Below are 24,186 nucleotides of genomic sequence, written 5' to 3'. Positions count from 1 at the left end.
GTGCTTGCGTTTACTTCTTTGCTCTTAAAGTGAAGTCACTGCTTGACTCCATGACCATAGAAGCATAGAAAATATGAATTTTTTCAGCCTAAGCCACTAGCATGTCTCCCAGCAAAGATTCTCAAAGTGTGGTCCATGGGGCAGTAGCAGAAATAGCACCTGGGAGCTCATTAGAAATGCAGACTCTTGGAGCATCTGGGTGGCTCAGTTGGTTAGGCATCTGACTCTTGATCTCAGCTCAGGTCATGTTCTCAGGGTCGTGAATTCAAGCCGCACATTTGGTTCTGCGCTGAGTATGAAGCCTACTTTAAAAAAAAAAAAAAAAAAGGAGTAGAATCTCAGGCTGTACCCCAGACCTGAATCAGAATGAGCATTTTAACAGGCTCCTCAGGCTCCTCAGCTGATGTGTGGCACAGGAAGATTTGAGAAACACTGTGATTATTTTTTTTTTTAACGTTTATTCATTTTTGAGAGACAGAGCATGACTGGGGAAGGGGCAAAGAGAGGGAGACACAGAATCCAAAGCAGGCTCCAGGCTCTGAGCCATCAGCACAGACCCTGATGTGGGGCTCGAACTCACGAACTGCGAGATCATGACCTCAGCTGAAGTCAGTCGCTCAACCGACTGAGCCACCCAGGCGCCCCAAGAAGCACTGTGATTCTTAGGGCAGTCTACATTTGGCTTACAGATACTGTCAGCGCAACAGAGGTTTCATGTGAAAGTCTTCGGTCAGGATTGGGGGGTTATGGAAATTGACATGTGGTTTGTCCTCTTTCTCTACTAAAAGAAAGTAGAGCCCTGGTGAATTCCAGTTAACCAGTACTCAGGACTCCAGCCACTTAGTACAAATCCTTCTGTGATTCAGATATAGTAAAAGTGGCCAGATGCAGGGTTGAAAATTCTGTAACCCCACTCTCCTCACTGTACCATCCTTCCACTCCTGGGAGTACCCAAATCATAGCATTCTTTGTCCATGGAAAGGTCCTCCTGGAACTCTCCCTCTGATGCAGATGATGTATTTTTTTTTTCTCATAATGCGCCTTTCACTGATCTAGTAGGTGTCCTGGGTTGTCCTGGGCAGCTGGACCACCACGCCCTGACATGTGACTCATAGGCAAGACAGCACTATGTGATAAAAGAGGTTGGGGGGAGCGGTCCATTCCACCTCTGGGCACTGAGGCCCGTGTGTTATGTAATGCATTTCCTGACTTTAATTATTTACCGGTCTTGCCCTGCCTGTCCCCTGTCCTGGCTACTATTTGCCTTGTTCGGCAACAGAGGAATTTGACCTCTCCAGGGTTTAAATCTCACTCAACCCTGCTATTTCTCAGTATGGTTTTTCCTCAGATGGCAGTTCGCTGGGGGCAGAGGCAGATTTTCCAAACTCCGTTGTGGCTCAGGTCGTCAAGTATGTCTTCATAAAGAGAGAGATTTGGGCAGAGGCTAAGCTGATTACAGGGCTCAAGTGAGGCCCTGAACACATTTCAGATTTGGAATGCAAATTGTTGTCTGCAGTAATTATAGCTTGTGCCATGGCCCTGCTCGGCCCCCGTGGTCATTATCCTGGTGCAGAATAAACAGCTTCGTGCTTTCAGAGTGGGAGGTAATGAGGGGGAGAGGGGCACTTGAGAGACATTAAGGGTGTTTCAGAGCCCATCCACAAGTCTGAGTAGGTGTAGGACAGACCCAGATGTGTGTTGGGATGCCAACCGCTGACAAACTCTGTGACCCATGGGCCAGGAATTCAACCTCTCTGAGCCTCAGTGTCCTCCAGTCTTTGCCTTCGGAAGGTTGCCATGGTGATGAGATGGTGATGATGTGATGAGCATTCATCATGGTGCCTGACACCTGGGAGGTGCTGAACAAGTGGGAGTTTCATGGCCTAGCAGGTGCCATAAGGGCAGGGATCTGTCACACCCTTCTTAAATGGCAATTCCCACACACACATCAGTTACCCCTTCATCCTGCAGAGGGACTATGGTGCCTCCTTCTCATGCTTCACAGGTGTGCAGAATTGACAGAGGCTTAGAGTACTGGTTTTGGGTCAGACCTCCTGCAGGTGAGTCTAGCTGTGTACCCTTTGGCAGTTTGATTAACATCTCTGAGCCATGGGATTTCTTGTTTGTAAAATAGACATCATAATTGTGTATGATTTACTGTGTTGTGGGGGGAGATTATCTGCGAAAAATGCATGTAAAGTTGAATGCCAGTACTTGACTTAATGTGTGATGGAGGTACTATTGCTGTCCCCTTTGCACAGATGAGGAAATCAAGGTTTTAAGGACTAAGTGACTCCCCCAAGTCTGTGGCTCATGTGTGGTGGAACCTAGACTCTGGCTCAGCAAACTGCCTATAGGTTTCACATTAGCGTCAGTGTCACTGGCCTAAAGGTGTTCAGAAATCACCGCATGAGTATTGCCAGCATCTGCTCCCAGGGCTCTACCCCTCAGACCTCTCATTTTTGTTGACAAATTCTTTTATTTATTTATTTATTTATTTAATTTTTGAGAGACAGAGAGAGAGAGGGGTGAGGGGTAGAGGGAGAGAGAGACAGAATCTTAAGCAGGCTCCATGCTGAGCATAGAGCCCAATGTGGGGCTCGATCCCATAACCCTAGAATCAGGACCTGAGCCAAAATCAAGAGTGAGACGCTCAACCAATTGAGCCACCCAGGCCTCCTGACAAATTCTTTCTCAAATTGGGTTAGAGTAGGTGATAATAACATTATTATTTACTATATTACATAATGTTATGTATAATATAACATATTTCTATGTTAAATATAAATTTAACATTTAATTAAATGGAAATTTACATTTATATTAAAATATAAATTTATATTGCCTTGTGTGGTGGATTCTCTTATTACCCCCATTTGACAGATGATAAAATGGAGGTACAGAGAAGTTAAGTAAATCATCAGAAGTTACAGAGTAAGCATAGCACTGGGGTTTGAATTTGGGTTGTTTGACTCAGAATGTCTATTCCTAACCTCGGTGCTAAGCTGCTTTCATTGATTTCCAGTCTACTTCCCAGATGCTATGCCCCCGCCACCTTGGCTGGCCTTGGGGTTCCCAGACCCCCTCAGCCGCAAATGAGGGCCTGTTACTATGTGCTTGGCCTTACCTAGCCTCAGAGGGTGGTTCTGAGGACCCTTCTCACAAGCCCCAGGTGCTCATTCAACACAGGAGGCCATATGTGCCTCAACCTTGTACATTTTTAAAAAAATAAAAATCAACCTTTCATTTTAATAATGACACAACCCAGAGGTGAGGTTCCTGTTATCACACTGGGAGAATCTGGGCAAAGGTGATTGGAGTTGTAAAGTCAAGTGGCGGGGAATTCCTTCTTTTCTCCATAAATTACTGATGTGAGAGCTCTGTGTAATTTCACATTCTGGGAGAGAATGGCTGTGCTTAACTCCTGTTGGGAGAGGAAATTTATCTCACTTTTCATTCAGCAAGGAGAGGGAGTTAGGAATCATAGAAATGGAATTTTGTTGTTGTTGTTAAATTCCTGGCTTTGAGCTGATATATATGTGTACTTTAAAATGGGAAATAAGGGGCAAAGACATATCACCCGTATCATATAGTCATGGCCCCTGTTCTTAACAAATAGAATTCATATCTGGTCGTGTGTCTGTTCTTGCTGAAAATCTTGTTCTTGTTCGCCATTTTCCACAGGATACAGTTGGAATTTCTACCTCGGCTCCAACCTTCTCATCTCCCAGCCTTCATACCCCATCCCTGCCACAGCTCTTTAAACATCTCCCCACCTCTCTCCTTTGCTCTGGCTACCCTCTCCTCAGCCTGGCACCTCCTACACATCCCTAATGAACTGCTCCAATAGCTCTTTTGCTGGGGGGAACCTGAGAATTGTCCCTGGCTGCTTCCTCAGTGTTCCTGCTATTCCAAGCCATGGAACACAACAGATTGAGCAGCAAAGCATTGTTTGCAGTTCTGCGTTCCTTCTGGCCCGTGAGTTCTCCTGTGCTATTTTTGTATGCCCAACGCTTTGAGTACAGAGCTGGGCACTTTTGTGTTGCACGAAGGACCCCTGTGCCCTCTTTACACACGCCTGGCTGCGTTTCTTCCCTAAGCAGGGTCTGTGGATAATAGAAGAACTGGTGATAGAGCTGGAGCATCAGGCTGTAGGCTCCATGAGAACGGAGTCTGTCCTGTTGCTGCAGAGTCTACACTGTGGTTGATGTTCGTTTAGTCGCTATCAGACAACTGCTTGAATGAACGCTGTGGTAATGAGCCATGTTACAGACCTAGATTCAAATCCCTATCCCACCACTGCTGAGCTTGGACAACTTCCTTAACCCCTCTGAACCTGCTTCCTCATCTATATAAGCTAAGGATAATAAAAGTACCTATCTCATAGAGTGGTCATAAAATGAAATGTTTAATGTCTGGTGCATAGCAGGCTTCCAATCAGTGGTGGTTGTTAATGTTATTAATAATTAAATACATTAATCAATCACAGGATATATGCTGGAAAGAGAATCAACAGGGTGTCATTTAGAGGATAAGATGGTGGGACGGGGGAGTGGGATCCATTAGGCAGCTTGGGAGGGAAGGTTTCCTGTAAGCTGGGACCAAACTATGAGAAGAATCCTGCTGCATTGTGAAGATTTGGAGGAAAGAGTTTTCTGGAGAACACGTACAAAGGCCCTGGGGCAGGAAATACCTTGATGAGGAACAGAAAGTGTGACCAGAGCTTGGGAGAAGGAGGGAGAATACAATGAGGTAAGGTCTAGGGAGGAGACAGAGGCCAATTGATGTAGGGTCTTTTGGGCCAAGGGACAGTGTTTGGATTGAATTTGAAATGTGAAAGAAGTGATTCAATGCTTATGCTCAGAATCATTCTGTGGGATCAGATTTTGGATGACTTCAGCTTTAACCTATCTTGTTTTCTGTGTATATGAACTAACCCCTAGCAATAAAACCCAGGTTTATTTTTGTTTTTGTTTTGAGAAATTGCACCAGCAGGGGAGGGACATAGGGAGAGGGGGACACAGGATCCAAAGCAGGCTCTGTGCTGACAGCAGTGAGCCCAATGTGGGGCTCGAACTCACTAGCTATGAGATCATGACCTAAGCTAAAGTAGGATGCTCAACTGACCAAGCCACCCAGGTGCCCCAAAACCCAGTTCTGATTGATTTAAGCAGAAAAGGAATTTATTATTTATTACAGGATATAAGACACTCAGAAAATTGGGGAAGTATTAGGAAACCAGGAACAACCTCAAATTACACCACCAAACATTTCCTACAAGCACACCATTGCTGCCACTGCTGGGTGGATGTAGATAGCATGGGTTGTGCCAACTAATGTGGCTGTTCAGTCAGCACTCACTGCTGCCACTGTGAGCTGCTGCCACCCCCACAGGAATAGAGTTTGCAGTGTCCCTGCTGTTCGCACACCAGCTTTTGATGCCAAGTCTGGGGTCCGGGTATCTGATTGGCTGAGCCTAGCTCCTGCTCTCATTCCCTAGCTGCAAGGGAGGCTGGGAAAGAAAGTGTGTGGCATCCTTATCTCTTTTGGTAGAACAAGAGCTCTCGTTCGTGGGTTGGGGCTTTCCCAAACCTAGGAAGACCGTTGAACTGCAGAGTGTCCAGAGGGATAAATGTCCCTCACAGAGACATGTGGACTAAGTGACTCATGGAGAGTCCCTTGGCCTCAGCAGCTTTCATCAATAGGTGGTAGCACTTTAAGAAAGTCCAGACTGCCTTTCTCTTAGACAATGACTTAAGAAAAATAGTGCCAAATTTGGAAGCAACTATTTCTCAATCCGTTGAGAGGCTAGGAACTATTTTTTTTAATTAGTTTAATTTGTGCAGGTGTGTGGGGTAACATGTTTCCCCCATGTTTATCACAGATTTGCATTCCTGTTGGAAATGTCCTAGCCATTGTCAGAGCTTATAATTGCTTCTTGTTATGGCCACATGGGGCTTATTGTCCAAGATTTTGCTGCAAAGTTTATTGTTTATCTTACACCGTCTCCAGGAAGCTGCATGCGGAAATCTCTGAGCCTTACCAGGAAGTCTGACTTAAAGGGACAGTTTCCAGGACAGAGCACTAACCAGGGAGAAGGCACTGAACTTCCCTTGGGTGACAGCTGGAAGCCTTTTCTGAGTACTCCCCTCTTGGTTTGCTGGTTTGGGTGATGCCTTTCTGATTCTGATTTAAGGAAAAAAATGGCAGTATTTACTCTTCAAGCACACATGGATACACACCAACCAAAATAAAACAAAAAACCACTTTCACTGTGCTGTAGGCAGAATGAATGCTCTGAATCACAGGGGAAGACACACTTTTTCAATCTCTTGATATTTTCTTGGGAGGTGTTTTTGTATTAGTCTTGAAGTTTTGAGAGAGACACGGGGATTTCAAGGAAGTCCGCATTATAACACTGAAAAAGTAAATAGGACTTAAGTTTTCACCACCTTCATATTTTTGTTTTTTTCTATTGGAATGAAGAAGGGAAACAGGAAATTGCAAACTTCCATTGCCTTTTTCTTCTTAGGTGTCTAGTTGTGACAGCTGTCATTCAAATCAGGATAAAAATAAAATTATTTCAGATTTGGTACCAACTTTTCAACTTGCTAGGAGGAAAATTTGAACCAATGTCCATAATTACACCAAAAAACCTCCTTGTCTGCTTGAAAAAAAATAAGTACAGAAATTACGACTGTGCTCTTTTTGGCCTTTAAAAAAATTTTTTTTTAGTTTATTTATTTTTGAAAGAGAGAAAGAGAGGGAGACGGAATATGAGCAGGGGACCAGTTGAGAAAGGGAGACACAGAATCTGAAGCAGGCTCCAGGCTCTGAGCTGTCAGCACAGAGCCCAGTGCGGAGCTTGAACCCACAAACTGCGAGATTATGACCTGAGCTGAAGTAGGATGCTTAACTGACTGAGCCATCCAGGTGCCCCTCCCCCCCCCTTTTTTTTTGGTCTTTGAAAAAATATTTTATTATGAAAAATTTAAACTCATGCAAAAATGGAAAGAATAGTATAATGACCCCCAGTGGTCTCATCATCTTTTGTTCTGCTTTTAAACACATGTATCAGTTAGATTCCTACAGACCTCTCTACAACCCCTCAAGGGATAATGGAATCATTATTCCTGTTTCACAGATGAGGAAACTAAGGGTCAAGGAAGCTAAGAAGGGAGTTACCGGGTCATTCAACTAGTCAATGGTAGAGCCAGAGATCACAGAGCTTCTGCACCAATTTGCTGTTCATTGTTGCAGCCAGCTAAGCTGTTCCCAGAGATTATCCTTACAGAGAAATCTGGAGTCAAAATAATGATGAAAAACTGTTTTATAAAAGTTATTTCTACTTTTGTTATATATTTTTAATTCAGAAATTAAGTTTGTCAAGACTTGTTTTTCGATACGAGCACATTCCTTTTTAAAATCCTCCTGAGTATTCAGGTGTTAGGAATACCACTGCTCATATTCAGATTTTCCACTTCTAATCAATCTTGACAGTATAACGCCAAATAGTAACTCTCATTTCCAAGTAAGGAAGCTCTTTGGCTGATAGCTATCAGCTAATCAGTTTTTAAGCCTTTCTTTTTTCTAAGAATTGGGCAGAGGTCAGCAACCCACTGGAGTTTCACTTTTAACTGACAGTATAACAAAGAGGTGTTGACAGTCCTTTGAAAAAGCTGTACTCAGGGTGTTCGTGTTTCTGAGCAATGAATTGAATGGGCTTATTTGCTAGTGCCCCATCTGTGGCATGTGCAAGTTCTTCAGGCTATCCTTGCTTGTGTTCATAAAGGAGGTGGGGCCCTAGAGACCAGACCTGTGGCCGCTTCACAGCACACATCAGAAGGCAGCTCTCTGTATTTCTCATTTGCTTTTTTAAAATAGCTGTCGATGTGCCGGTTGCCAAAATAATGTGAGGAATTTGATTATAAAAGTTCAGATTTGTTTTGAGAGAAAAAATACAGTGCTCCAGCTATTGCTCGTAACAAACCAGCAAGATAAGCATCCAAGATTAGCCATGATTAGCAGTCTGTTGAGGCTTCCATGTTCAAGCCTCATTTATTTTTAGTGCTTGTGTTGAAACCGTAGATGAAGACTTTTCTATTTATTCATTCTTGACCTTGGGCAGCCAGGTTTGCTCCCACATTCTTCTCATCATTTTGTAATCTTGTTGAGCTGGGATATTAAGCAGGGCTCTAGAACAGCATCAACATTTTTAAATGGTCAGAAGTCTCTTGAGTTAAACCATCTTGTATCCAGCCAGCTTTGGCTTAGAATGGGATCTGGACCCCCCATTTGTCAGTGATTCATGGTGAAGAGGCCAGAGTAGTTGTTCAAGTTTTGCTTGGATTAACCACATTGCCAACACTGAGGAGTAAATATGAAGGCATTCAGTAAGAGTGCATGACCACAAGTAACTTCCAGGCTCTAAATACTTGAAAGTTCTGTTTATTTCTCACTGACTTGCTACGCATTTTGCCTTCATCTCAACCTAGTAACACCAACCAGTATCACCCTACCTCCCCTGCCCATCATGACACAAATTTTTGCTTTTTCCTAGTCTTACTTGAATTCGATAACAGCTTCCAAAGCCTAAGATCTGTGAAATAATGATTTTAGGATACTGGAGACTTGGTTAAATCAATGTGCAATACACCATTTTAATCTGATTCCTGCTACTATCCCATTTTTGTGAGATTGGGTCACTACCGATTTCTCCATTCAGTTTGTGGAATCATTTTAAAATGTCAGGCTTCAAATGGAATATGGTCAAAGACCCTGAAATTCCTAGCCAAGACCAAGCTTTTGTGAAACCTGTGGCTTCTTGGGTACAAAATAAGAAAGGGATTGAAGAACCAGAGTAAAATTCAAATGGAGAAAACCCCCATTAGTCACCAGCTTTTAATGAAGTCAGTTCTACTGAACGTTCACCATTTTATTTTGTATAAATGAACCGATCACAACCCTGATGAATATGTTTCTTGTAACATTTTTGGTGAGAAAACTGCTTGAAACTTCTCAACAGAAAATGCTGTGAGCTATATAGAATGACAGCCCAGGGAAACATATCACTTTGAATTCCAGCATCATGAAGAAGCATGTGGTAGTGTCTTAGGTAGGTCTGCATTCTGGCACTAGTTTCTTTAACGTCCAATACGAAGGTGCCAGCAGTATGGTTATTTAACCAGATGTTGGAGAACAGGGGCCAGTTTTTGCATTATAGGTCCCTAATGGGTATTTCCCCATTATAAATATATAATGATTCAGCTCCACACACTTAAAGAAAAACATTATACCCTGAGAACCTACGCCCCCAGAATTTCATAGGTTTTTTTTTTTTTCTTTTTAGCATTTCACTCTGATCTGATCTATGTAGAATTTATTTTGGATAGTGTGAAGTAGAGCTTTAAAAGGAGGCTTTTCTTTCCAAGAAATGAATTATCCCATTTGTTAGCGATCCTTTTCTCCTCCAGTGGTTTGCGGTCCAACATTTATTATATGTCAAATTCCAGAATATCCTGGGGCAGGTTTCTGGCTGTCTGCTCCAGAGGCTGCATGCATATAACAGGAGCTTGGAAGTTAGCCCACCCAGGCTCCACTCCTGACCCTGCCACCTCTAGGCTCTCTTGGGCAGGCTCCTGCCACCTGTTTGAGTCTCAGTTTTTAAAAATCTGTACAGTAGAGATAACAGTGAGTCCTCTCTCAGGACACTTGTGAAGGTCAAGTGAAAAATGGCAGAGCAAGTTCCCCTGTGAAAACATAAAAAATCTGCAGTCACCGTTTATAGTTTTAGTAATTGTGGCTTTAGGATGTTTTAATATCTGCACACAGGTGCACTTTCATCATGAATTATGTTCTCAGTGTTGACGGAGCTAAGACTAAGTAACTGAGAGGCGACATTTCAAGTGCATCTTTCATGTTTGCAGAATGTTCACAGGCCAGGGGCTAATGAATTCAGGTACTTCCATACCACAGCGTGCTCTGCAGTATGGGTCTAAAATGTGTATGAGGTGGAAGGATGCTCTGGATGTTAAGTGAAAAAAGCAAATGGCAGGATAATGTTACCATTCCATTTTTGAAAAATACAAACAAAAAATAAAGTGTGTACACAGCAACTTGTGTGTGTTTAGACAGAAGGAAATGTCTGGAAGAACTGCCAAATTGGTGGCACTTGGGTCAAATCCAGTCAGCACCTGTGTTTTGCGTGGCCTGTATAGCACTTTTTATTTTATTTATTTATTTATTTATTTATTTATTTATTTATTTATATGAAATTTATTGTCAAATTGTTTTCTATACAACACCCAGTGCTCATCCCAACAGGTGCCCTCCTCAATACCCATCACCCACCCACTCCTCCCTCCCACCCCCCATAAACCCTCAGTTTGTTCTCAGTTTTTAAGAGTCTCTGATGTTTTGGCTCCCTCCCTCTCTAACCATTTTTTTTTCCATCCCCTCCCCCATGGTCTTCTGTCACTTTTTAAAATAAAGAATTTGTTGCCAGCATTTTAAAAATTGTGAGATTTTGTATTAACCTGGAGTTTCCAGCTTCTCTTGAAAAGTTGGAATGTCTGGCCCCCAGTAAGCTGGAGCTGACTGAGGGCCAATACACTCAGTGGTGCCCTAGGGCCCACCCCGGCTTTCCTTTCAGGTACCTGACCCTTGGCCCTGAAGGCTTTTGGGTTTATATCCCCCTTTATTGACAGCTGGCTTTGACATGGTTGCCTCTGGCAAGTGGGATTGGGGTGGACGAAAAAATCAGGTCCTTTGGGAAGACTCACTTTTTTACGCTATATATTTATGTATGGTTTGAATGTATTATAATGATGCCCTGTTACTTTTAAAATTTAAAAATTAGGGGTGCCTGGGTAGCTCAGTCAATGGAGCGTCCAACTACTGAATTTGGCTCAGGTCATGATCTCACGGTTCATGGGATTGAATCCCGTGTCAGGCTCCGTGCTGACAGTGCGTGGAGCCTGCTTGGGATTCTGTCTCTCCCTCTCTCTGCCCCTCCCCTGCTTGTGCTCTCTCTCTCAAAATAAATAGATAAACTTAAAAAAAATTAAAATTTAAAAATTAGTAGAAAAACATGTTTGAATGCTTGGTAGTATCATAGGTGCCATGGAGAGAAAACCCAATTTACTGTTCCTTTATAAGCTGCCATTATAAAGCTAAAAATGAACTTGAGCTCTGAACAGCAGGAGCATCTTATTATTGAAAGTTTCCTCCAAGGTGCCCTCTGCGTGGACCAATTTCTTGCTTCTAGTCAAAGCAGGGCTGTGAGAGGAAATGGCCGTGCCCTGTTCTTTCCTTCCTTTTCCTCTGCCAGGGCACCTGCTGGCTCTCCTGCCCTTCCTGCCTCCTTCACTGCTACCTGCCCTGGGACCCACTCAAGTTCCACCTCTTCCACGAAGTGCTGCAGCCCACAGGTTTCGGTTCTTCTTTCTTATTCATAGTCAGCAGCCAGAAGTCAGTATTCATCATTCTCAGATCCGTTGATGTGAATGTGCCCTCCCTCCCCTAGAAAAGAAATAAAGTCTAGTGTGCCGTGGTCGTTTCACATTTCCTTTGGATCCTCATTGGGGTGATCCTGGCCCTGGTTTCTGGGGCTCAATTAAGTGGCTTGTTTGAAAATCCTCCAGCAGAGTAGTGGCTGGGCTTCTGGGAATCTCCATGGGTCCTTAGGAGATTGACATTCTTCATTAGCTGAGCTGTTTCCAGAGCTGGCTAATCTCAGCTTGTTTACAGGCCTGTAAGAATTCAGACCCCTTTCTATGCAGGAGGCTAGGGTAAGAGGCCATTTTAGGAACGCCTTCCCTCCCTCCCCGACCAGCCACCACCTACCCCAGGCTTGCTTTGTGGAGAGTCAGACTTTTGTAAATAGGGGATCCCAAGACTGAGCTGAAGCCCACCTTTTGTGGGCACTGCTGTTTTGGGGGGGTTTTTTTGACATGCATCGCCAAGTATTTCCTGAGTGCCACATGTGGGCTCACCACATGTGGGCTTTGAGGTGACCCAGGTGGTTGCCTGAAAGGGCTGAGCTTTTTCACGGTGATTTCACTTCCTTCTTTCTCCAAACAGATAGGACACCTTCAGGCTCCTTGAAGCAAGACCCAAGTCTGTCAGAGCAGTGCTTTCAAAGCATTTGCTTTTCTTGCAAAGCACCCCATGGATCTGCACTTTCCTGCTGTTGCCCTTGCCAGTTCTTCTACCTAGAAAGCCCCTCAGATTTCTGCCCGTGTGTCTCCTGCTCTGAGACACCTTCCCAGACTTTGTCCCCATAAAAAATACATTTGCTCAGCTCAGCTATTTCTTGGCCCCCTCAGTATTTTTTCTTGCAAACCCTGGCAGCCTTTAATTCGCTCTCTGATCATCAGTGGTTCATCTTTGTGCTTCCAGAGCCCAGTGCCTTCTTCTGTAACGTCTGCAGGGCCAAATGCACTCTTCAGAGGCCCTCTGTGAGGCACCAGGTCACTGCAGCGTGAGGATGGAGAGAGCCTGCTTTCTTGTCCGCTCTAGAGTTGAGTCTTGGATTGAAGCTCGTTCTCTCTTTGCTGGGTCCCCCACTTTGCTCAGGGCTGAGACAAGTGCAGGCTCTTAAAAGTCTGTGCATTTGTAAGACAGCCTCGGGGAAACCTTTGCCTGAATCTTTGCAGTTAAGAGTTGCAGATCAAATAGTACTCCACTAGAAAACTGAAAACTGAAAACAAATCATGGAAAGCTGCACCAGAATTATGTCTCCTTGGATCTGAGACCCACTGGTACTACGTAAGGAGGGTGAGGGTGTTGAATTGTTTGTGGAGAGGGGTTTTCACCTGAAACTGCAGGTCACTGTGAGACAATCTGTGTCACCCAAGGAGTCTGGGTTTTGTAAAAAGCAGGTGACCCGGGCAAGGTGTTCATCCTTGTGAAAAGACCCCGTTTCATAAAATGAGAACTTTCAGCCATGAGTTATTCCCATAATAACTCTGAGAAAAGCAGTAAGGCCTTTTGTGATCCACATCAAAAGTGGAAAGGGAGGTTTCCAGAGGCAGCTATTTTGAAGGGGACTCTGAAGAGAAGATTTGTCTCAGGAAAAAAAAAAAAGAAAGAAAAAAGAAACGGATGGGTGTGGTATTTATCACCACTCTCATTTATTAGTTGCTATGAAATTGGGATTCAGTGAGGGGTCTGTGTCCTGGGCTGGGCTGCTGCCTTTTGGGTTAAGTTCAAGTGGACTATTGATTCCGCTCTGAAGACAGAGTTCTCCCAGCGTCCCTTCTCTCTCCGTCTCAGACTGATGTTTGGGTTTCGGTCTGCAAAGCTCCAGACTCAAGGCCCAAGATTCTAGCAGCGAACTCTTTCTTTAGAGCTGCCAGGAGTGCCCAGCATGGCTTTAGGTGGGGGCCCAGTGAGCATTGTTTCTGGGGATTGCCAGCCAGACGCTGAATTTCTGGTGTGCCTCTGAATGCCTGAAGGCAGAGTGCTCTGAAAAAGCAGCAGCAGGCGAGGAAACCGCTGGAGGTGGGGAGCTTTGGCTGATGTGGTCTCAGCTTCTGACACTTTTAACTGATGGCCCCCTGTCACTTCCTGTCATGCAGCCCAAGTGGCGGGGAGGAGTTCCTTCAGGGAAACCATGCTCTGCTCAGCTCAGAGAATCCCGTCTGCTGGGCTCCGTTGCAGTTAGGGGCAGGGGACTCTGCGTGGATGAGGTCGGAGCGCCCCATGGTGTGGTGCTGCTTCTTTGTCCGGGCTCAGGTAAGCTCCCTGCGTGCGGCAGAGCCAGCCAGGGGTGGACTAGCTCCCGACTCCCACCCGTGCCTGCCTGGCTGGGTGGTGCCAGGAACTGAGGTGTGGGAGGGCGAAAATGCCTTTTACCTCCCAAGAAAATGAGCAAGGAGCTGCTGTTCAAAGCACCTGGGATGATGGAGAGGGACTTCTGTGTCACTTTAGTGTGAATCAGGAAAGAGCTGTGTGGTTGTGTTTAAGACCACAAATGGTTGCTTGGTGGAGATAGTGAGTTAAGTGAGTGCCTGGCTGTTAGGGCTTCCTTTAGCATCTGTGATTGGAGGAGAGTGTGTGTGTAGGGTGTGGGGTGACTTTCGCTCTTTGTTCCAGGATGCTAGTATTTTAATTTTTATAAGAGATGTGTTTTCAGTTAAGAGGGGAAAAGGGGGGGAAAAGGATGCATTTGGCCTGTGGTGTTTTTGTTTGGGGAGTTTTTAAAAGTGTATTTCCAAGATCTTCTCTTCTCCTTTGGGTTGAAAGATGGCTGAAGTCAATTTTGGAAGTTCATTCTGTTTGGAACAACTTTTTTGTAGGTTTCCTTAAAGTGAGTCTCGGTATTTTCAATGTGTTCATCATTGAGAAGATGAAGTCAGATATTATCAGGGGAGATTCAGACTCACTGGTGTTCTCATTAAAGAGTGTTGGTGCCTGGTTTGGTTATATCTAAAGGAACGTCTGGAAATGTTACATTTTGATAGACTAAAGAGTGGTTAGGAGGCCTGATGGGTTACTCCCTCTGTCCCTGTTCTTTGTTTGTGGGTAGGTGTTTAGCTTTGGATAAGCTACCCCTGTTTTCCAAAGAAAATGTCTGTTGCTTTTTCTGTTTCTCTCACCGGAATCCTGAGACTGATTTTTGTAGTGCTAATTCCAACTTTCATATATGATTATTCTAGGCATACATTTTTAATCTTTTCTTGTGATTTGGGTGGTTTTGTCATTCTTCTCTTTTCCCATCTGACTCATCCAGCTGTTGGCTAACCTGATAAAGAATCATTTTTGAGTCTTTGAGATACAGAAATTGAGAGCATTTAAAATGACTTAGGACAGTTTAGTGATAGTTAATGCAACATAAATAAAAATAATACAATATTAGCTGGCATTTATTAGATACTTTTCACGTTAGTAAGCACTTACCCATGTTCACAAAATTCCTACAACACTATACAGTCGGCTATTATTATTTTCAGCATGGTAAAACTGATATATAGAGAGGACAAATAATTTTCTCAAGGTCACCTAGCTGGTGAGCAGTGGGTCAGGCTTCAAGCTTAGGCAGAATGGATCCAAAAATGACATTCATAGCCAGTAGGTGCTACATGAGGATTTCCATTATGGGGCCCTTTCCACATCCACCTGCAGCATCTCAGTAACACTTTGCTTTCTTATCCTTTGGCAAATCAGCCCCTTTTAGTGGATGTTTGCTACGATCCAATTAGCGGCTACCTAAGAGACAACTAGACAAATCACTACCTTCTCTGGACTCAGCTTCCCTACCTGTTAAATGGAAATTTCTCTAAACTCATTTTAGTTCTGACATGAATCTAAGGTATGCAAATATCTTCCACAAAAAGTAAAAAAGAATCCTCATATCTCTCCTATTTGGAAGTTAAATGAGTACATTTGAACATACATTTCCCAAGGACGTCAACAGGAACTTAAAATGTAACTGGCTGGGTGACTGTTGACCTTTATTTTGCTCTTGAAACTATTACTGAATAAATTTTTATTTCTTGGTTCTGACAGTCCCCAGAGAAAGAGTCTGGAGGAATTGGGGCTGGGTGTGGGAGGGTCAATTGGTAAGCGGATGTGGTGTAGAGAAAGGGACGGGAGAAACCTCGTAATCCATAATCCAATTACGGAGATTATGGAGGAGAAATCTCATAAATCCATCTTCTGAGATTTGGCCAAAGTAGTTCTGCAATGGAGGGGAAATGGTAGAGTGTAATGATTAAGGACATGGGTTCTGGGACCACACAGATGTAGGTTTGCATCCCAACTTTGCCTCTTACTAGCCATGTGATCCTAGGCATGTTACCAAATGTGAATCTGTTTTATGTTCTGTAAGATGGGGATAATAAATAGTGCCTACTTTATAGGATTGTCATGAGGAATAAGTGAAATGACTCATGACAGTGCCTAGCACAGAGCCAGCACTCGGCAAATGTGATCCATGTCCCAGGTCTTATTGACCGTAGAATGTTGGTGGCCACTAGGGACATGAAGCCTGAGTGTGTAAAGGCTTAGCGACACCAGGGCTGTGAAACATCTTACCTACAGAGATGAACATGACCCTGGTTTGATTTTGTGGGGGAAAGGAAGCATACTCCACAGAAGGTCAATACTTCATGTTTTTTAAGTTTATTTATTCCGAGAGAGAGAGAGCACAGTCAGGGGATGGGCAGAGAGAGAAAGAGAGACAGAGACAGAGACAGAGAATCCCAAGCAGGCTCTGCACTGTCAGTGCAGAGCCTGATGCGGGGCTTGAACTCACAAACCATGAGATTGTGACCTGAGCCGAAATCCAGAGTCGGATGCTTAACCAACTGAGCCACCCAAGCACCCCTAGTCAGTGCTTCATTTTAAAACCCTGATTCCAGCCATGTTTTTACAGCTTGCGCAGAACACCAAGGGGAGTCATGAAAGGGGAAGCTGATTCAAACCAGATCCTAAAAAGGCCTCTCTTGATAGAACACTCAGAGGTATGACTCGGAGAGGGCAAGGTCAGGGTGGTGACCCCGAGTGTCCACCAAGACAGAAACAATGGGTGACTTTAGGACCTAAATATAGACTATGTGGATGTCACTTAGGGAAACCAGTTCCTGATGCTGACCAGGGTGGGTGGGTCTCTCGGGAAGAGCTCTGGAAGCAGCCCCTGTGGGCCGAGCCTTGCTCTGTCGGCCCTCTTTTTCTGAATAATTCTGTCCATATTCTAGCTCCTCTGCATCTGTTGAGCATCTGCCTCTGTTTGGCAACCTTGTTTATGTCTTCAGCCCTTCCCTTCCAAGTCTTCCTTGTGGTGTTTACCACCTGTCTCCCTTGTTTCTTGCAGACCCCACCCAGCCCCGGCCAGAAACCCCAGGTGTTCTTGTCATTAGCGCTTGCTTCTCATGGAGCAGTATTAGGAGCTGGGTGGGAGTCGGGAGTTTGGGGTTCAAGGTCTAGGTTTTGCAGTTAACCTTGGGTAATGAAGAACCTCACTGGGTACCAAGTTCTCCAATGGAGACATCTCCTTTAAGAACCTGGATCCTGGAGATTAACCATCTGTGTTCAAACCCTCACTGCCGCTTGACCTTGGGCAAGTTCTTTACCTCTCTGAGCCTCAATCACCTCACCTGCAAAATGGATACATGGCAGTATCTGCCTCAGTTAGTATGAGGAGTTTATAAAATAATACCTGTGAAACCCTTAAAACAGTACATCTTGTCAGTGCTCAAAAATGCTAGCTATGATCGTAGTTGTGATCTGTAGAAAAATGAGACTTGAGCTGGGTCAGTGTTTCCTAGACTTCAGTCAAATTTTTCTCATTTCCATATTCTACTTGTACTATTATTTTTCACTTACTGTTTCTCTTTAAATTGTCCAGTTGTTATTTGTTATTTTTTAACTTCGGCTCATTCTAAAGAGGAATAGTCCTGCAGTCACTCAGTGCTCTAATGTGTTTCTTAAAACACATGATAGTAAACACATCTAGGTCTACTGCATGTGGTCTGAAGTGATATGGTGTCTGCCCCAGGTCCACTTCCTGCACTTTGGTGTCTCTGAGCATCCGAGGCCCAGGTTGCTGCCTGCTACTGGTGTTCACAGTGCTCATCCCACAAGAATGAATAGTCTGCCCACCTTTTCATTCACCAGGCAGTGCCTGAGAACCTCCTTTGGGCCTGTCTCTGTGCCAGGTGCCAAGATACCCACACTATGGGTCTTTGTAGTGCCTACTGTCTTTTTTTGAATGGGACACTACCAGCCCAGAGAAAATGGGGTAGAGAGAGCCATGAGATAATCCAATTGCTGAAATCCCTCCTTAACGAGAAGAGAAGCCAAGAACACTCTCTGCCTGAAATCTCTGGATGTGGGTCAAGGAGACCATCTCAGTCAGTTTTTGCTAAGTAACAACTACCCCCAACTCAGTGGCAAACAATAGCAAGCATTCGCTCTTATGCTTATAGGCGTGCAGGTTGATGGGGGCGGTCTGCCTCACACGGGTCCATTAAGTATCCACACATATATTCTTCCCCGGTGGAAGTCAGAAGCTCCCAGAGGAGCAAACAGAAATATTTGATGTCCCTGAAAAACTAGGCTCAGAATTGTTACTCTGTCCCTTCCACCCTTATTCCATTGGCCAGAACAAGTCACAGTAGCAACCCATGGAGGTCAGGAGAGAGTATAAAAGTTTGCTGAAGAATAAATTAATCCACTACAGGGATCATCATTATTTAGTCATTCAACCTGCATTTATGTGCAGCATTCTGCCATGTTGGGGGAAGATAAGTACAGTCATGATAAATGACAAAGGTGATGAGGACATCTAATCCAAGGCCTGGCATGGGGTAGGTCCTAAATAAATACCTAATGAATGAGTATCTGCTGGTACCTCTGGAGTGCTGACTACTGATGAATATTTCATACAAGGTTATCTCCTTCTATCCTCCAATTCCTGGTTGGGCTGGTACAGTCATCCCAGGTCAAACAAGTGGGATACTATTTTGGCCTGTTAAATGCTTATCATCTTTTGATGTGAGGGATGTGAAGGCACAGTAGTGGAGAGAGTTTATGCACAAAGAGATCATCTCTGATATGGAGAAAGAGGTAGGCTTTGCACCAAGGAAGGTCCAGATTGCATCCCTCATGTGTTCCTTCCCATACACTTCGTGCACTGCCTTGGGTGCTAACGCTTCGATCACCCATCATGTACTAAGAGTTTAGCATGGTACCTGCTTATCATAGTTTCTATCAATCACTAGCCCTCTGCTTCTTGGAGGTCATATCCATTTTTTAATATTTTCTTCAGAAAATTGCACAGAGATGTGAAAATTTCTGTGCAGGCAGGTGGCCCTGAGTAAAGAACTCTGCTGTGAGTATTCATTCTTATTCCCTCCCCTCCTCTTTCCTTCCCTTCTTAAGGACTTCATCTATTGGAAGAGAGGTTTTTCCATAGTTGTATGCCAGTGTCAGGCATAGAGTTTGGCTCATTTTAATGGCTGGCCCAATGAGTGGGTTTTTTTTTAAGTTTATTTATTTATTTTGAAGTGGGGGGAGGAGCAAAGAGAGAGAGAGGGTGAGAGAGAATCCCAAGCAGGCTCCATGCTGTCAGCATAGAGCCCACATGGAATTCGATCATACAAACCGTGAGATCATGACCTGAGCTGAAATCAAAAGCCAGACGCTCAACTAATTGAGCCACCCAGGCCCCCCCACAAAGGTGTTTTTGAAGTGACTGAGACAGTAAGGATGAAGGTGTTGTGATATCTTGTTTGCATATGCATAAGATCACAAATCTTTTGGACTGGATGAGATAGGAAAGCTCATATAATCTAGCCCTTTTATTTTATTTATTTATTTTTATTAAAAAAAATTATCACTGAAGTGTAGTTGACGTGCAAGGTAATGATTTGACGATTCTATATGTTACTCAGTGTTCAGCATGATAATCATCATTCCCATCTGTCACCGTACAACATTGTTACAATATTATCAGCTATGTTCCCTATGCTATGCTTTTCATCTCTGTGACTTATTTTATAGCTGGAAGTTTGTACCTCTTAATCCCCTTCACCTCTTTTGCTTATCCCCCCCAATGACTTCCCCTCTGGCAACCATCAGTTGGTTCTTTCTATTTAAGAGTCTGTTGGTTTTTGTTTTTCAGATTCCACATGTAAGTGAAATGATACGGTATTTGTCTTTCTTTGTCTGGTTTGTTTCACTTAGCATTATACTCTCTAGCTCCATCCATGTTGTTGCAAATGGCAAGATTTCATTCTTTTTTTATGACTGAGTAATATTCCTCTGTGTGTGTGTGTGTGTGTGTGTGTGTGTTACATCTTCTTTATCCCTTCATCTGTCGATGGACACTTTGGTTTCTCCCATATCTTGGCTATTGTAAGTAATGCTGCTATAAACATGTTCAGAGACATGAACATCTATCTTTTTGAGTTAGTGTTTTCATTTTCTTTGGTAACCCTTTTATTTTATAGATAATACTAAGACCCAGAAAGCTTAGTTCACTTGCTCAAAGGCACATAGCTAATAATAATAATAATAATAATAATAATAATAATGTTTTCTTCCAAGCAGGTAACTTATGCTCAGATACAGTTAAGTCTTATTCCCTCAGTACCTGCTCAGAAAACAGTGTCATTCTGATCTATCAGATTTATGGATCATGTTGCAAAACTTGAGTTTTCTTGACTTTCACATCCAAAGTCAAAGACACAGATGACAAAAATACATATGCCATGTCTCCACTGTAGAACCATTACGGTTTGAGCTCTTTAGGGCAGAGCCCTTGTCCCTGCTTTCCCTGGGCTCCTGTTTCCACTCCATCCCTCAGTCATCACCCAGAACTATGTGCACAGACTGCTGAGAATGCAGGAGGGTTGGGGCTGAGACAGGGACATTCATCAAGCCAAGGGGCCAGGCCAAATCAAGGGTGGAAGGCGGGTTAGGGTGGGTACAGGGTTGTTCCTGCAGAGTCCTGCAAATCTTATTTGGAGCCATTCTTCTATTCTTAGTCTCTAAGGCACTTTGTTCTCTGGTGCATTGTTTTAACAGCCACCAGGAAATCAGTCTCTGCTCAGGGTCAGCGATGCCACTGGTTCCTGTCTGTGGCCGCCCAGGTGGGAAGTGCACTGGTTTGTTCCAGGGCTGATGGTTCGTCATCGGGACCATCACACCCTTTCTTTTTTTGTTCCCACCCTTTCTGCATGGGGTGGGGAAGGGCGAGGAAGAAGAAGAGATTCTGATGAGTTTGTTTTTTTCTTTCTTTCTTTCTTTCTTTCTTTCTTTCTTTCTTTCTTTTTGAGAGAGAGCATTAGTGGGTGAGGGACAGAGGGAGAAAGAGAATCTTAAGCAGGCTGCACACCCAGTGTGGAGCCCAATGTGGGGCTTGATCTCACAATGGCGGGATCATGACCTGAGCCAAAATCATGACCTGAGCTGAAATCAAGAGTTGTACGCTTAACCAACTGAGCCACCCAGGCTCCCCGAGCTGTTTTTCTTTTTATAGCAGTAGTGACACGCTTATTTCTGTGTTACAAAGAAAAATGCTAAAATCCAAGTCTCAACAGAGCACTGTGCTCTCTGGAGCATTGTTGTCCCATGGAAGTAGAATTTGAGTCACATGCATAATATAAAATTTCCTAGTAGTCACATGGAAAGAGAGAAAAATAAACAGGTGAAATTCGTTGTAACAATTTATTTAGCCCAGTATATCCAAATATTAGCATTTCAACATGTTATCCACATGAAAATTAAGAAGATATTTTACATTCTCTTTTTCATATGTAGTCTTCGAAATTCAGTGTGTATTATCTACTTAGAACATATCTCAGTTCAGACTAGCCACATTTCAAGTGCTCAGTACCCACACGTGGCTCATGGTAGTCATTAGACAGTACAGGTCTAGAGCAGACTGTCCAGAAGAGCTTTTTATGGTGATGGTATCTTCACTGTCTCCTATAGAGGCCATTAGGCACTGGTGGCTAGGGAACACTCAAAATGTAGCTAGTTCAGCTGAGGAGCTGAGTTTTAAATTTTATTCAATTTTAATAAATTAAAATTAAGCCTCAACAGCCACATATACCTAGAGGCTATCATATATGGACAGTACAACTCTAGACATTTGATCTTATTAGAGAAATATTAACTTAAACTTGAACATGATATCATTTTTCATCTGCCACATTGACAGAGATGAAAAAGTTGGATAACACTGTTTGGTAAGGTTAACAGGACCTTTCATGCGTGGCCAGTGGGAAGGTAACTTAGAATGGTTTTTCTGGAGGACAGTTTGGCCATGTTTATCAGATTTCAAATATACATTCCCTTGGGCCCAGCAGTTCCATTTCTAGATATTAATGCTACAGTGTCTCTTGTGTGTGTTGACTGGTTTATGTAGAAGGATATTTGCTGCAACAAAAGATCAGAAACCACACATATCCCCTGTCAATGGGGGACTAGATAAAAAAAGTTATGGTACATTTGAAAAATGTAATTGGCAACTATTGAAAAAACAAGGCCAATTTTTATTTGATGGCATGGAAGGCTGTGCAAAATATGGTGTGAAGCAACTATATAGCAGTATATATAGTATGTCACCATTTGGGTAAAAGAAATGATTTGCTTACTTATGTCTAGAGCAGCTCTGGAAGAAGGCAGAAGGAGCCTATCAAAGTGGTTTTCTCCTGGGAGAGAAAGGTATAGCTGGGTGGGAGAGAGGTCTGCTTATCACTGTAGAGTGTATCTTTTTGGAATTTAATCTCATGCACTTGAATTACCTCTATTTCCTCTTCAAAAAAAAAATAATAATAATAATAAGGCACACAAAGAGGAAACTCTAAGAGAAGGGTAAATCACAGAAGTCTTCCTAGAGGAGGTGGTGGCCTTTGGATTGACTTGTAAAAGATGCATAGGAGTCCTTATGGCAGGAGGAAGGCCGAGGCTCAGAGACATGAACAAGCAGGACAGGTGCGCACCCAGTGGTGGGCAGAGTTCTCAGTATATAAGATAGAGCAGTAATAGAGTTTGGGTAGGCACTGAAGTGGCCAAATGGGAAGAGTTTATGAGCAGAGTTTGGACCATAGACAGCCATTGACAGTTTGAAGGAAGCAAGAAATGACATGATGGTGTTTGTGTGTAAGACAACTTTGGCAGAGTGGAGAGTGACTTGAAACAGTGATTTACAAATTGTGAGCCAAGGACCCTAGGAGTCCCCAAGACCTAGAAATTCACTGTTATCACTACAAAACAGATTTTCTTCGTAGGCATCTACCAAAATAACCATCACAGCAGGTTGATTGCAGAAGGAGGTATGTGAATCAGCTGTCTCCTATGCAGCCAGACAGTAAAGAGAGTTGTAAAAGTATAAAACAATGCTGCTCTTCTCACCGTGTTTTTGTTCTTGGAAATATAGTTAGGGACACTTGGGTGGCTCAGTCGGTTAAGCATCCGACTTCAGCTCAGGTCATGATCTCACAGTTCATGAGTTCAAGCCCCACATCGTGTGCTGACCGCTCAGAGCCTGGAGCCTGCTTTGGATTCTGTGTGTGTGTCTCTCTCTCTGTCTCTGTCTCTCTCTCTCTCTCTCCTCCTCATCCACTCATGCTCTGTCTCTGTCTCTCAAAAATAAATAAACATTGAAAATATAGTTAATTTTCATTAAAATATGTTAATTTTATTTTGTAATGCTGTAAATATTGACAGACATAACCCACATAAACAAAAGTTCTTCAGAGCCCTCAATAGTTTTTAAAAGTAAAGGGGTCCTGAAACAAAAAAATCTGAGAATTACTGGTCTGCAAGCATGAAGGCCCCATGTGATTCTGGAATACAAATGTAGTCAGGTAGGAGGCATGAGCTAATGGTGCTGGAGCTGATGTGCACGATATACATCTGAGAGCAAAGAAATGGTCTGGGCAGGTATGTGTGAAAGAGGAAGCTTGCTTGATGGATTGGTTTTGACTGACAGGGATGTTGGTGCAGGTCCTCTCCTCAGCTTCTGCACTAATAGGTATTCCTGTCATTTCTAGTCCTTTGCTTTTATAAACACCCTAACCATCCATGCGCATGGATGTCATGTGCCCAGCACGTGCAAGAATTACTCTGGAGTATCTCCCTGAAAGAGGGACGCTGGCCAGTAAGACATGCACGTCTTTGGCTTGACTGGAAGCGGTCAAACTATTCTCTAGTCCGTGACCCTCCCTCCAACCTTATGTGAGTCTCCATTTCTGCAACCCTTAGTGTTGTCAGATTTTTAAATTTTGCTGGTCTGATGGGTGTGAAATGGCATCTTGTTTTAATCCCAAGCCCACCGTCATTCCTACCCCCATTCCTCACCTTGGAGCATAAGTTACTAAAGTCTGAATTGTAGACAATTTAGAAAGAGTCTTTGCCTCAAAGAAACACACGCATTTCTGTGTGTAAATGTGTGAACACAGAGGCAGTTTCTGTATTCTGGTTTTCTGGATAAGGAAGGAACAAAAAATTGGGGACCCTCCACTCTTTATTAAAAAAATTTATGTTTATTTAGTTTTGAGAGTGAGAGAGACAGAGCACGAGCGAGGGAGACACAGAATCTGAACTAGGCTCCAGGCTGTGAGCTGTCAGCACAGAGCCTGACGCTGGGCTCAAACTCACGGACTGTGAGATCATGACCTGAGCCAAAGTTGGCCCTTAACCAACTCAGCCACCCAGGTGCCCCTCTACTCT

General features: G+C 43.6%; 1 protein-coding gene across 7 annotated transcripts in view; it reads left to right on the top strand.

The window, feature by feature from the left end:
• ARHGEF3 (Rho guanine nucleotide exchange factor 3) overlaps positions 1-24,186 on the top strand; it is a 303,954-nt gene that overhangs the window by 113,533 nt on the left and 166,235 nt on the right. The window contains exon 1 of one of the 7 annotated variants that reach the window (XM_060631361.3): positions 13,604-13,737. The exons of 5 other annotated variants lie outside the window; for them this stretch is intronic. In XM_060631361.3, the coding sequence (XP_060487344.1) occupies positions 13,687-13,737 (51 nt within the window). In that variant the 5' untranslated portion in view covers positions 13,604-13,686. Of the gene's footprint in view, positions 1-13,603; positions 13,738-16,388; positions 16,467-24,186 lie in introns of those variants that run through there. One more of the 7 variants, XM_060631362.2, reaches the window with a different exon arrangement.

This window comes from Panthera onca, chromosome A2, assembly GCF_046562875.1.
Source record: "Panthera onca isolate mPanOnc1 chromosome A2, mPanOnc1 haplotype 2, whole genome shotgun sequence".
NCBI classification, from domain to species: domain Eukaryota; kingdom Metazoa; phylum Chordata; class Mammalia; order Carnivora; family Felidae; genus Panthera; species Panthera onca.
This window is presented reverse-complemented; position numbering and strand designations above follow the sequence as displayed.